The 13,374-nt window shown below is 47.1% G+C and overlaps 1 protein-coding gene across 5 annotated transcripts in view; it reads left to right on the top strand.

The window, feature by feature from the left end:
• Positions 1-10,265, top strand: part of LARP4B (La ribonucleoprotein 4B) — a 127,636-nt gene extending 117,371 nt beyond the window's left edge. For 4 of the 5 annotated variants that reach the window (XM_033209453.1, XM_033209454.1, XM_033209456.1 and 1 more), the window contains exons 15-18: positions 1,915-2,079; positions 4,733-4,857; positions 4,953-5,166; positions 6,570-6,857. In XM_033209453.1, coding sequence (XP_033065344.1) covers positions 1,915-2,079; positions 4,733-4,857; positions 4,953-5,166; positions 6,570-6,857 — 792 coding nt within the window. Of the gene's footprint in view, positions 1-1,914; positions 2,080-4,732; positions 4,858-4,952; positions 5,167-6,569 lie in introns of all 5 variants that reach the window. The other variant, XM_033209457.1, reaches the window with a different exon arrangement.
• The last annotated feature ends 3,109 nt before the right edge of the window (positions 10,266-13,374 follow it).

Here is a 13,374-nt window from a genome sequence, read left to right as displayed (position 1 = left end):
GACAAATCCTGGCCCAGCCCCTCCAGCCATCACACAGGTGCTTTCTCATCACAAAAGATACAATCTCTGTTTAGAACTCAGAAATTCTGCCTTTCATAAGGTCGGCTTAGTCTACTTTTTGTTTAACTAGTTGATAAGGCAGCTTTTATCGGTTAATTCCATTTGGAATTAATGAATTCCTGTAACCATTTGGACTAACAAGGCAAGCATTTAAACGTGGGGCACTGCTGTGCCTGCTGTGATGTTTTCCCACCCCTGTTTCTGTTCCGTTACGTTTTGCTGTGCTTTCCTGATGCGTGTGTTCATGACTGTGTGACCTGCTTAGAAGCTTCGGCTTGTGGCCCAGTGTTGTACTGATTACAGAGTGTACGCGGGGCCTAACCAGGCCCATGGGACCTGAGCAGTACTCAGACCTCACCCAGGGGCGCTCAGATCCTAGAGAATTGTAACACTGCCTTCCAAGTCAAGTCCCATCTGTCGACGATGTCATTTTGTAACTCCAACATCTGGGCAGTTGTTGCCTGCCTCTTTTGCTTCTATGAGTTGAGATTTAAATACGTTTTTTGGGAAGTCTGTCTCTCTAATGATGCTTATCTTCTGAAAAGCTGTGTTCACCTCAGAAACGTGCAGATGTTTAAAACCACTTTGCCATCACAGTGGCCATGTGTAACTTAGAGCTTTGCAGGATTATTTCGAGCATCATGTTCACAATACTAGGTTATAGAGAGCGTACAACAGCCAGCTGCTTTAGTAGGTAACACGCTTACTGCCAAGGACACCTAACTGGGAAAAGCTAAGCTAAAATTAGGCACCTGTCCCATGGAGCAGAGAAGCAAGTGGAATGCCCAACACAGACTGCACTGGGGTTTGTGTCACAGACTGGGATTTGTGTCAGCCTGAATTCATTTTCATTCTTTGACCTGCTTTCACTTCTGATGTATTTTCTCTGGAATCTACTGATGCAGGGATTCACCTTCCTGTGTGTAAATTTTGGAGAAACATTGGCACTCTCAAGTTAAGTGAATCCCATGAGAGCTTTGCTTCCTGGTCAAAGTAGCTCATTGTTTCAACTAAAAATACTTGTATTCTTTAGTAAATATAGACTCATTTCTAAACTAAATATACACTCATTTCCCCATTCTGTGCCATGTGGCCTTCAGCCGAGGAACTGCGTACTCGCAAAATGACTGCCAGCTTGTTAAAGCGGGTTGGTAGATCATTTTCCAATAAAAGGTATTACCGCCTTTCTCCTGAGACTTGGGCTTACAAAGTACGCTCTCTTCTTCTTATACTGAGTTTCCTTTCTTGAAGTCAAAGAATCTGATTAGAATTTGTTATCAAATACTGTGTTTTTAATTATTAAAAAAATATAACTTTCATTAAGTTTATTTTCAGAGAATTCAAGCCCCCTCCCCTTTTATTAAACCACTTTTTTGATGCACGTGTGTAAAATTTCTTACACAGGTTGTGGAGAGTGTCATATATTGTTCACAGTTTTCTTTGTGACTTACATTAGAAACTCTGCTGTAATAGCACAACACTTGTCTGAAAGTGGGAAAGTTTAATGTCTAGACTCAGGCTGTCCTGCTTTCCATCACTCCAGGGCACCTCCCTTGCCTTCAGCTGCCCCTGCTGTTTGTGAGTGCTGGCAGCCATGGCTGGACGGCTCTTTGGATGACACCTTAGCCTCAATGTGTCCTTGGTGACACGTCTCTTGGGCAGCAGCATCCTTGAGATTTCAGTTTTAAAGCTCTGCTCTAGATGGTTGAAGGTGCTTCGATTGGGTGAGGAAGCCCTTGTCTGGGTTGAATGATCTGCTTGTTTCTACAGATATTTTCCGGACGGGTGTGGAAATGAGAAGCTGCTTGGCCTTCTCTCTCCACACCGTGACCCTGGGATGTCATTCTGTTGCAGAGCAGCCAGACACAGTCTCCGACGCCACCAAAGCCTCCGTCGCCAAGCTTCGAGCTGGGGCTGTCCAACTTCCCTCCATTACCTGGAGCTGCGGGCAATTTGAAGACAGAGGACTTGTTTGAAAACAGGCTATCTAGCTTGATAATAGGACCATCCAAAGAAAGGGTAAGGGATGCATTGCATGTCTGATAGTTGCCCACAGTGTCTAGATACGGGTTCCATGTCAGGCGCTTTGCGAAGCTCTTTATACGTGTTTGTGTTTAATATTCAAGAGAGGTTTGGAGGCCATGTGATTGCAGAGGTCACACAGATTTGGAGTAAGGCCAGCCTTGAACCCAGGACTGGGCCTTTTCCTTAACCTTGCTGTCTGATGAAGTCAGAGGTAGAAACCTGTGCAATGATAGGCTATACACGCCCTTTCTGTCGCCCAGAAACTTAGATTGCATTGTCACTGCTGTTCAGACCTGCCTTTATTTTACAAAACAACAGAATGAAATCGAAGAACTGAATAATATTGGAAATAAGTAAAATATGTAGTAATCTACATGAGACAAGGAGCAAGAAGCCTGGGAGAACCTCACTGTAATGTGGGTGGCTTCTGGTGAGGTCTGGGCTGCCCCACGAGGTGCCCCCTCGGCTGCAGTGAACATCATCCCAGGAGTCATCCAGAGCTGCAGTTGCCAGAGGACGCTCAGCCCAGCGCTCTGGCCTCTAATGTGCTTAGCGAGGTGAAGGTGGGACTTGTCCAGCTGCCACACCTGATGCTGGAAGGCTCTGGGAAGTGCAGAGAAAGTTTTCTGCCCAGTTACCTACTGTGCATCGGAAGAGCCCAGGAATTCGCCTGCTGAGCACTCCTGGTTGCTGGTGTCCCCTGTGCCGGGGCCCTTTCCCCGGCTGTGCCCCAGAGCCACTGCGTGTCTGTTCCACGCCACGGGACCATGCCGCCTGCTCCCTCACCCAGGTCTGCAGAGTCGGTGTCTCTTCCCCCCAGGCTTTCGGGAAGGCACCGCATTGGATAGAACAGTTCCTCAGTTCCTTGGGCAGAATTTAAGGTGGATTTTGATGCAGCATCTTTACAGTAAAAGCCAGGTGACATGTCTAGTCCTTTGTATATTGGTAGATGATCATGCTCCTGTGTTCAACCTTGGAGACAGTACATTCCAGGATTGTCAACACAGTCTTAAATTTCCACACCATCATTTCTGAGGTATTAGTGCCTTGAGAAGAAATGCACTTTAAAGATCTAGTTTTCCAACTGTGGCCTACTCTACCCTTGGTATTGAGTGGAGGAGAAGAGGCAGGTCTCCAGTCCTGCCTCAGAAACAGCAGCTACTGCTGTGCCCAATTTGAGTTTCTGTGTAAGGTTTCTCTTGAAGAATGAATTGCTGCTTTGAAAAGCCTGACCCTGAGCCTCATGCCACCACCCAGGCATAGTGGGCTCCATTGCTGCTTCTCAGGAGCTTCTTGAGTCAACAGCGTGGCCCTTGGGTTTCAAAGTGGGTTGGAGGCTCCAGAAATGATGGGGTTCAGCGCTTCCCCTGTTGACATGGAGCTCGTGACGGTCACTCTGACTTGCTTCATGACCTACAGTTGTGGATCTGCATTTCATTTGCATTGGGACTGAACATAGCGTGAATGAATGGATTAATTAATTTAAGATGGAGTCTTGCTCTGTCGCCCAGGCTGGAGTACAGTGGCACGACCGTGGCTCACTGCAGCCTCTGCCTCCCAGGTTCAAGTGATTCGCCTGCCTCGCCTCACCCTCCTGAGTAGCTGGGACTACAGGCATGCACCACCATATCCGACTAATTTTTGTATTATTAGTAGAGATGGGGTTTCACCATGTTGGCCAGGCTGGTCTCAAACCCCTGACCTCAGGTAATCCGTCCACCTCAGCGTCCCAAAATGCTGGGATTATAGGTGTGAGCCACCGCACTTGGCCCCTACCCTGAATTTAAAATGCGCTTTTACAAAAGGAGTCCTTTGCCATCCTGTTTCCACCAAGCTGGATTCCTGCTGGTTGAGCATAGGAGTCGCAGCAAATTCTGGTTCTCAGGCTGGAAGGGCTCTCAGTCTGTCGTCAGCCTTCATCTAAGGGCGAAGTGTGACGATTACCTGCCCTCCTGCCTTTTTTAAGTTGCATGACAAGTGTATTGTTACATCCCATGTGCATAAGATCAAGCACACAGGAAATAGCCACTGCCCAGGGGTCCCTGGCTGGAGTAAGGAGGGAGTAAGTTTCACTCCGTCCTTAGCTTCCTGGCCTTGGACGAATTAACTTCGAGGTATCGGGCCTTAGTTTCCTCACCTGTTGAGATGGGGGCATTCGCACACCTGCTTCCTGGGGTTGTGAATTCAGAGAGGGCTGGGAGCTCACATTTATACGGGTGTGGAGGCGCCGATTGCTTTTTCTTAGCTGTGTGGAGGAGTTGTGTTGAACTGTGTTAGGATTCGACACTCAGCAGATGTGCGTGTACTGTTGTGCCATGCCATGCTGGGCCCAAAGTGCCAGGGGGGTGAGATGTGTTGGATGCCTGTTCAGTTAAGAAGTAAGCTTGCAGATCATCATTGCGGGAGAGGAGATAAGGCTTGTGATGTAAGAACAATGGCGCATTTGCCGAGAAAGAGAAGGGTGGGCGCTTATGTGGGGCAGAGGATAGTCCTGGGCTCTTTGCAGCATTTTTGCTGGAGAAGACCCTTCTCCCCGTGTCCTTGTGCCGCTCTCCCAAGGCTGTTCACGGGTGGGGTGAACGGGTATTGGTACCAGCTCCGCTTAGTGCTGGCAGGATTCTGATCAACACTCCTGACCCTGTTTCAGACCCTCAGTGCAGACGCAAGTGTGAACACCCTTCCTGTAGTGGTCTCCAGAGAGCCCTCAGTGCCGGCTTCTTGTGCTGTATCAGCAACATACGAGCGATCCCCCTCCCCAGCTCATTTACCTGAGTGAGTATTGGAGTTCTCCCAGTGCCTTGGTGTTAACTGACTTGAATGGCCTGTGATGTTGCATGAGATTCAACTATTGGGTGGCATTTTTACAGTGATCCCAAGGTGGCGGAGAAACAGAGGGAAGCCCACAGTGTGGACAGACTTCCTCCCGCCCTCACTGCGACCGCGTGTAAATCGGTGCAGGTGAACGGAGCCGCCACGGTACGTACCTCGTGCCTGCCTTCCTGCACGACAGCCGCGAGGCTCTGGTGTGAACAGACGCTGCGCACTCCTGCACCTGCTCGTTTTTTAATCACATCTAATTTGGTGGGTTTTTATTTGCGTCTGTCTGTGTTGTGTTTTCTGTACAAAATATGCTTAATATTTGCTAATAATTTTCCACTAACTACTCTAGTTCTTTCTTGGACCACCATGTAGTCCTTTTATTTCAGTGTTGGTCAGTAGAGGTTTCTTGAGTAGTAACAGAACCCCAGCTCCTGTTTCTCCATAGACTTTAGGATCATTTCAGCACTTCGCACGCGTGTGTGTGTTTGCGTGCGTGTGCATCATGTGTCTGATGAAGAGACAGGAAGAGCAAGATGATGGCCCCACCAGCCTCCAACCCCTGTGGGTCCAGCAGGCCTGAACCCCAGTGACTTCCTTTCTGCTGTTTTCCCTACTGGGTGAACCGTGGCCTCTCTTATTCTGAGTTGTGGCCTCTGTAGTTTGATCTTGGGTGAGCTTTTTACTTGAATTTGGGAGTTTAATCCCTTACTGTCCCTGGGCTGAGTCTAAAAAAGGATTTTTTTATAGGTTAAAATTAATACTTTCAATAATAATAATAAAAGGAGAGGCCGGGTGCGGTGGCGCAAGCATGTAATCCCAGCACTTTGGGAGGCCGAGGTAGGCAGATCATGAGGTCAGGAGATCAAGACAGTCCTGGCCAACACGGTGAAACCCCGTCTCTACTAAAAATACAAAAAATTAGCTGGGTTTGGTGGTGGGCACCTGTAGTCCCAGCTACTCGGGAGACTGAGTCAGGAGAATCACTTGAACCTGGAAGGCAGAGGTTGCAGTGAGCTGAGATTGCTCCACTGCACTCCAGTCTGGGTGACAGAGTGAGACTGTGTCTCTAAAAAAAAAAAAAAAGCTAAGGGAAATATTTTACTTTCCTTTTGTTTAGCCTTTATGCTTCCACTTATCTGAAAACCTTATTACACATTTCTTTGAAGATTTTAGCTGTCTTCATCATTCTTACACATTTCCAGTCCTTTGTAGTTTGAAATGTGCAAAACATTTTTATTTAAAGACTGTGTCTGGAGTTTGCCTTTCAGGGTTGAGTACTGTGTGAGGGTCCTTTGCCCGCCGTGGGCACCTGGGACACCCTTCTGTTGTCCCGAGGTGGTGGAGTGAGCGCAGGCAGCATCCAGACTCCTCCTGGGCTTCCGCATTGCCCAAGCAGGCTGAGGGCTGGGTGGGGATGGCGTTCAGTCAGCCCTCTTCTCCCTCACGCCTTTTCTAGTTTTATCCATTACTACAGTGGCACAGAGGGAGTGTTACATGGCAGGGGAAACTAAATCATTAGATTTTATAAAGTTTTTAAAAGTTAAAAACACTAGTGAAGATGGAAACTTAGTTATAGTTGAAAACTCTTTTAAGTGAACTTGATTACCTGTCTTGTCCCTGGAGACACCATTTCACACAGGTAACCCAGGATTGTCTGTTTCCAGGAATTGCGAAAGCCCAGCTACGCAGAGATTTGTCAGAGAACAAGTAAAGAGCCTCCTTCTTCCCCATTGCAACCCCAAAAAGAACAAAAGCCAAACACTGTTGGTTGTGGGAAGGAGGAAAAGAAGCTAGCAGAGCCTGTGGAGAGATACCGGGAGCCCCCAGCCCTCAAGTCCACACCTGGAGCCCCCAGAGACCAGAGGCGGCCGGCCGGGGGCCGGCCCTCACCCTCGGCCATGGGGAAGCGTCTCAGCCGAGAGCAGAGCACTCCCCCCAAGTCTCCTCAGTGAAAACCGTACGTCTGGGAGGGGTCGCAGAGCGCTGTGTTAACCACAAACGACACTCAGTGCGAGGGCGAGCCGCTGGTTAGGAGCTTGCAGTGTCTGAGGCCTGTGGGATCCTCAAGTTGGTTTTCTTCTGTGAGTTGGATTCTCCCCCTCTTGAAAAAAAAATCGATTTTTCAGGATTTAATTAATACAAACCTTATTTTAGGTTGGTGCTTAACTGGAGGTGATGCATAAGTCTGATTTTTTTTTCCAAGATAGAGAAAGCATTTATCCTAACAAATTGGTATTTTTTATTAAGCCTCCATGTGGCTCTGAATGCAAGCTATATATAGTGAGTTTTTCTAAATTAAGGGAACTCTGCTACTTTTTTTTTTTTTTTTAGTAACTGGTCTGCAAGTGCATATCTCTAGAATGTCCCCGCAGATGAATGAGGGCCAGTGGCCTTGGCAGAGGCAGGTGTGGCCTCATAGAGGCAGTGCTGGCCGCGCCAGGGCAACAGCACTGATGTGGGAGCTGTGCTTCTACCTAAGCCGTTGGTGGGGGACTCTGGCATATAAGAATGTAGAGAGCGCGTCCTTTTTGATCTCCTGGGCAGAGTGAACCTGCAGTGGCCACCCCAGAGACACCTGAAACCTTGGTTCTGATGCACTGCAAGCAAGTAACCAGCTTCTCACTCCAGTTTGAAGTGGCTATTATGTAATATAAATTCAAAGCACATTGTGAATAGAACCGAAATGAAAACATACACTTGGTTGCCCACTGACATGTTACCAGAAGTTGTTCCATGATGTTGTTTTGACCCCTGTGAGCTGACGGCCCCGGCCCTGCTCTGTGCACATTTCTGTCCGTGTTCCCCAGCACTCTGGTTGGAGAGAGTCCACATCTTCAGCTCCGTGTGGACATCTTCCTGTACCTCTGCATCAGCACATGGATTTAAGAGTTACGTAATTGTGAGAGAATGGTGTTTGTGGTTTTTCCCCCTCTTTGGCTGGTGGAGGATAAAGTTCCTGCTCTTTTACCTCCAAGACGAGGGCCTCATTGATTCACTTCCAGAAGTGCTGCACTTCTGAAGAACAAGGATGCACTAAAGTTAGCAAGTTTATAATAAAGTTAAATATAAATTATTTTGTTTTAAAATGCCTCAAATTTTTCTTTAAGTATTCTAAGCAGCAGACATTAAAATAAGAATATTTCCTGCTAAATGTAACCATACACTTTATTCCACAAAATGTTATTTAACAAGACTGAGGGTTTTTTTTAAGAAAAAATTATTTCCATCCAATATTTAAAGACTTGAATTTTATTTAAACTTGAAAATGACTTTGCCTTAACTTTTGTATAAGACAGCTTAGAGTCCATGGAGCCCGGCCCTGGGTTGGCGTGAGTGGGTCAGAGTTACTCAGTTACTGTGTGGATCTCCTGTCGCTGGTTTTACTGAGTAAGCATAGTGTAGTACAAGAGCTAGCAGTAGTTTTTGTAATATACCTTAAAGATCTTCAACAGTTGATCTTTTTTCAGAATGTTGGGAAATCCTGTAAATGCAAATAGTCAATACTGTATTAATACGTGCACTCGGGAGTGTGCTTCGCTTGTACAGTTGTAAATAATCAGAACATATGAAAAAGGTACCTACAGAGAAAATTCTGATACAAATTATTGATATATTATAAATGTTGCTGTTGAGCTGGATGTAGATAAACTAAATGTTGTGGTTTGAATATTATTTTGATTTGTTGAGATCTTCTTTTTTCTCTTACATCGGTGTGTTGAACTGATTCTGCCTCTTTGCTGCAAAAGGGAATTGGAAAGTCTTATTAAAAGCCTCCAGATGTTTTCATACTCTTTTAAAATGTATGTAAATGCATACTAATCATATCTAAAGTGAAAGAGTTTTAAAGTATGTAGAGAGCAAAAACTGGCAGGATCATAAGTGGAGGTGAAAAGTAATCTAATTAAAATCACTTGCAGCTAAGCATGATTTACCTGCCGGAGGAAAACATGCTTGACATTTTTGACCATTTCCTTTAAAGCAGTTGCCATTATTCAAATACAGAGAAACAGCCACAGGGCTAGTGTTTTTCAAATGCATTTTAAAGAAACACGGGGATTTATTTTTTTGTAGTTGTCAGTTCACTGACCAAAAAAAAAGAAAAAAAATCAGAAATAATTGATCTCTGAAACCCAAACTCTCAATATTCTAAAAGCTGGGAGGCAACCCCAAGGCCTGGCCTACGAGGTGCATCTTTGCTACAGAAGGACCAGGGGCACCCTCAGCCATTCCCAAATCACAAGGCCTGCCCCTCTGCCAGTGAGTCCTTGGTTTTTAATAATGAGAAGTCCTTTCCCCCAAGGTGTGAGCATTGCAGCGCAGTGTGTGTGTGTGGTTCGAGCCAGCTTAGTCCTTCACTTTGTTTGTTGGCTGAAGTGTGAGCTCAACAGCTGTGTGAAGAGGGCAGTGCGTGCGGTAGCCAGTCGCCACTGGAGGGCTCTGCTGCCATCCGGTCAATACACTGTAGTTACTGCCTAGCCAGCAGCAGTCTTTTGCATCAAGAGCAGAAACCTTACTCGGATGCGATTTTTATAGCATCCTTTTTAATTAAACAAAGGTGAAACACAGATAGCTATATAATGTCCGGAAACCCCTGATGCTATTTTGAAAGTGTCCACTCAGAAGAAAATGAGAGTTATCATAATGGGAAGCTGTGGTGGTCCACGCCGACTGGGCTGTGTCCCATACAGTGATGAGAGTGGCTTTCATGCTTTTTTTTTTAAGTTAACACTCTCCTTTACCCCCAGCAGTATCTCAGGTTATAGAATCAGAGATGCAGCAGCGACAAATGGCATTTTAACTTGTAAAATCATGTGATGATGCTTATCATTTTGAAATAGAAGAATAAAAGCCTGGCCCCGTTGCACCAGACATAAATTTCAAGTGGAGTCGTCGTTCTCTGAGAGTGTCTTGACATTTCCACCCAGGCCCTCCTGTCATCACATCACCGGCTGTCACTGGCGGGTGGCAGTAAACGTCCTGTGTTGCTGTATTAGGATCTCTGCAGTTCAAGCTTAACAACCAGTTCAGTGTATCCGGGCGACGGGTAGTGGTGGTGCATGCCTGTCTGCGTGCCCCGCTGGCGAGCTGTAGTTGTGACTTGTGTGCCTCGCGGCCCACTACCAGGCTGCAGACAATCGAGGCGAGGGCACTGGCTGCCAGCAGTTCACAGTGTGGGGGCCACGTGGACGCTCCTTGAGGGTTTCGTTTTTGTTCTGCTTCTTTTCATTAAGACTGGAATCAAGCTTACATGTAAACTATTGGTAATTTAAGTTTCCTTTGGTGTCATTCAGTGTAAAACTGTCTAATTTGAAAAAAAAAAAAATGTAGGTTATGAAAATAAAGATTTAGGCACTGTTCAATTTTTCTTTTGATTTTTTTTAAATTAAAATTTCTTCAAGAATGCATCTTTTCTAAACATAGTTTTTTGTCTGTTCCCGTAAGTGTGCATGAGAAAGAGACATGGGCCTCATTGGATCCTAAAGGCTCCTCACCCACGTGGGGGCTGCTGCAGCAACGGGGCTCACCCTTTGTGTTTTAGGGGTTCCAAGTGAGCATTAACACCAAGTGCTCATGGGGAGAGGGTCGCTACCATGACTGCCACGATTGACCGCAAAAATAGATGTTCCTGTATCAGGACTTGGATTTTGTTACAATGGCACTCTCTCCAAAGCTGTGTCTATAAAGCCATTTGGAGCTGACGTTGGGTCCTCATGGTGATGGACTGACTCATCCTTAGGCAGCAGTGATGTCTGCACTAGGAAGAGGCTGGCGGGAGGCGGGGCCCCTCCTCTGCCAGGCACCGAGTGGATGGGGGACTGATTCAGATGTTGGTGCCTTCCTCCTTTGTGCATTGCCGTTTCATGTCATCTTCCCATTTTTACTCTCTTTTTCTGATGGAATTGATATTCTTGATCTGTTCAGGCTATTAAGCCTTTGTTATATATGTTACAAATATTTTCTTTCCGTCTACCAGTTGTCTGAACTCTTAACGTTATTTAGAATAGTATCTTTTACAGTGTTTAATTATTATGTAGTAAAATGTATCAATCTTCTTTGTTGTTTGCGTGTCTTGGACTTAAGGTTTTTTCCCTACTCCAGAGTCATAAAGTTAATAGTGTGTGTGTGCGCGCCTTTAATCCAGCTGGGCCTAATCGTGTGTGTGGTGTGTGTGCTTAGGCAGGAACCCGATTTTACTTTATGCCGTGTGGAAAGTGTCTTTTTCCAGTATCACCAGTGAGTTCACTGTCTCTCCACTGGTCTGCAGTGCTGCTTCTGTTCCTTGCAGACTTCACACGTGTTCATGGGATCTCCACCTGGGGTCTCGAGGGTCTGTATCCCACACTGCCTATTTCCCTTTCTGTCCTAACACCATAGCGTTTAACTCACCTGGCATCCTGTGTTGCTGAGAATTTCCTTCATAGAACTCATCACAGTGTAATCCACTGTGCTCCCTGAGGGCAGCAATTACGCCATCTGAATCACCAGCTTCTCCCTTGTCCTTAGCACGCCATCTGCAAATTAGCAGATACTCGGTAAATGTGTATTAACTCCAAGTATATTTTGTGCCTTCTCTGTGCACAGCCCTGCCCTGGGAAGAACTAGGATGAGGTATTGATTTGCTATTGCCACATAACAAACCCTGCCATGACTCCCTGGATGGAAGTCACCTCCATGTATCTGTGGATTGTCTGCAGGGCTCTGCTGAGGTCAGCAGGTCCCACAAGAGAGCCAGGGCTCGGTCTCCTCATGGCTGTTAGAGATGTGCAAGACCCCAACCCTAAAGGTTTATGTATTCCGCCCCATCCCCCACACTTTGAAGTTGTTGTATTCCATTCCTTGCTATAGCTACATATTTTAATAATGCAGAAATCCCATGTTTCTCTAAAGCATTGGATTGAACCAACTGAAGGAGTGCGTTGTTGCTTGTTGTTGCACGTGTGTCGCTTGTTGTTGCACGTGTGTCGCTTGTTGCTCGTGTCGCTTGTGTGTTGCTCGATGCTCGTGTGTCGCTCGTTGCTCGTGTCACTTGTGTGTTGCTCGATGCTCGTGTGTCGCTCATTGCTTGTGTGTTGCTCTTGTGTCGCTCGTTCGTGTTGCTCGTGTGTCGCTTGTGTGTTGCTCGATGCTCGTGTGTCGCTCATTGCTTGTGTGTTGCTCTTGTGTCGCTCGTTCGTGTTGCTCGTGTGTCGCTTGTGTGTTGCTCGTTGCTCGTGTGTGTTGCTCGTGTGTCGCTCATTCGTGTGTTGCTTGTTCGTGTGTCGCTCATTCGTGTGTTGCTCGTTGCTCGTGTGTCGCTCGTGTGTTGCTCATTCGTGTGTTGCTTGTTCGTGTGTCGCTCATTCGTGTGTTGCTCGTTGCTTGTGTGTCGCTCGTGTGTTGCTTGTTGCTCTTGTGTCGCTCGTGTGTTGCTGGGCCTGCTGGGGCACAAGCCGTTTCTGATCCAAGTCAGCTGCTGGTCTGCTTAGACAAAGGTGTGTGGGTGTCTCCACCCTGTAGAGGAGGGACAGCAGGTGAGGCTGTAGGCCAGGAAGGAAGGGCACAGCCTAAGCATGCGGTGGCTTAGCCAGAGACCCTCGTGCACCAGCTTACGGAACTTGTGTCAGCCCAGGCCATAGCCAAGTGTGTGATGTCTTGGAGCATATATGCCAGGCCAGCCAGAGAGGCTAAGCCCTGCCCTAGTGGACCTGGAGGGCAGGAGGTTATGAAGGGGATCCTGATGCAGGCTGGGTCACCCTGCAGGCATGAGCCTGGCAGCACGGGCTGAGCAGCTCCAACCAGAGGGGCTTGCAGGACCAAGCTGGGACAGCAACCACCAGGCCCGGGGGCAGATCAATGAGCGTCCGGGAGATGGAGATGCAGAAGAGAGCCAAATTCATTCGCATCTCCGTGGGCCTGTGAGGGCCGGGCCTACAGAGATACAGTTTCATCCACGACCAGGATTTCCTCCGCCGGAGCAGCCGCTTTTCCCAGCTGAAGCTCACTATGTGTTTACTGCATAGAATGTGAGTGTACAGAAAGGCTCTCTAACGTTAGCTACTCGTGCAGAAATGTGGGGAGTTTACAAGTATGGGCAGCCGCAGTCTGTTCCTCACCCCGGTCCTGACGGGATGTACTCCGCGCGTGCACGTTTAGGGTCACACGTGTCTTCCTGTTGGACTGATCTGTCATTAGGACCCTGGACCGTAGTAATTGTCTTTGAAGTTTTACTTTGATAGTAACAAAGCCATTCCAGCTCTCTCCTTTTCACTCCTGTCAGTGTGCTGTGCCGTTTTTCATCCTTTGACTTTCAGCCCGCCTGTACCCTGTCTGAAGAGAGCTGCTTGTGGACAGCACGGAGTGGTGGGTGTTTGTCATCCGCTCTGCCAGCCTCAGTCTTCTAACTGTTGCGTATGGACCAATTACATCTGCCCTTTACTGTTTCCTGCTGCTTTGTTTCTTTTTTCCATTTGCCTTCCTGGGGTTTGTAAT

Source organism: Trachypithecus francoisi, unplaced genomic scaffold, assembly GCF_009764315.1.
Source record: "Trachypithecus francoisi isolate TF-2019V2 unplaced genomic scaffold, Tfra_2.0 Lachesis_group9, whole genome shotgun sequence".
Lineage (NCBI taxonomy): Eukaryota > Metazoa > Chordata > Mammalia > Primates > Cercopithecidae > Trachypithecus > Trachypithecus francoisi.
Note: the sequence above shows the minus strand (reverse complement) of the source record. Positions and strands in the feature narration are given on the sequence as shown.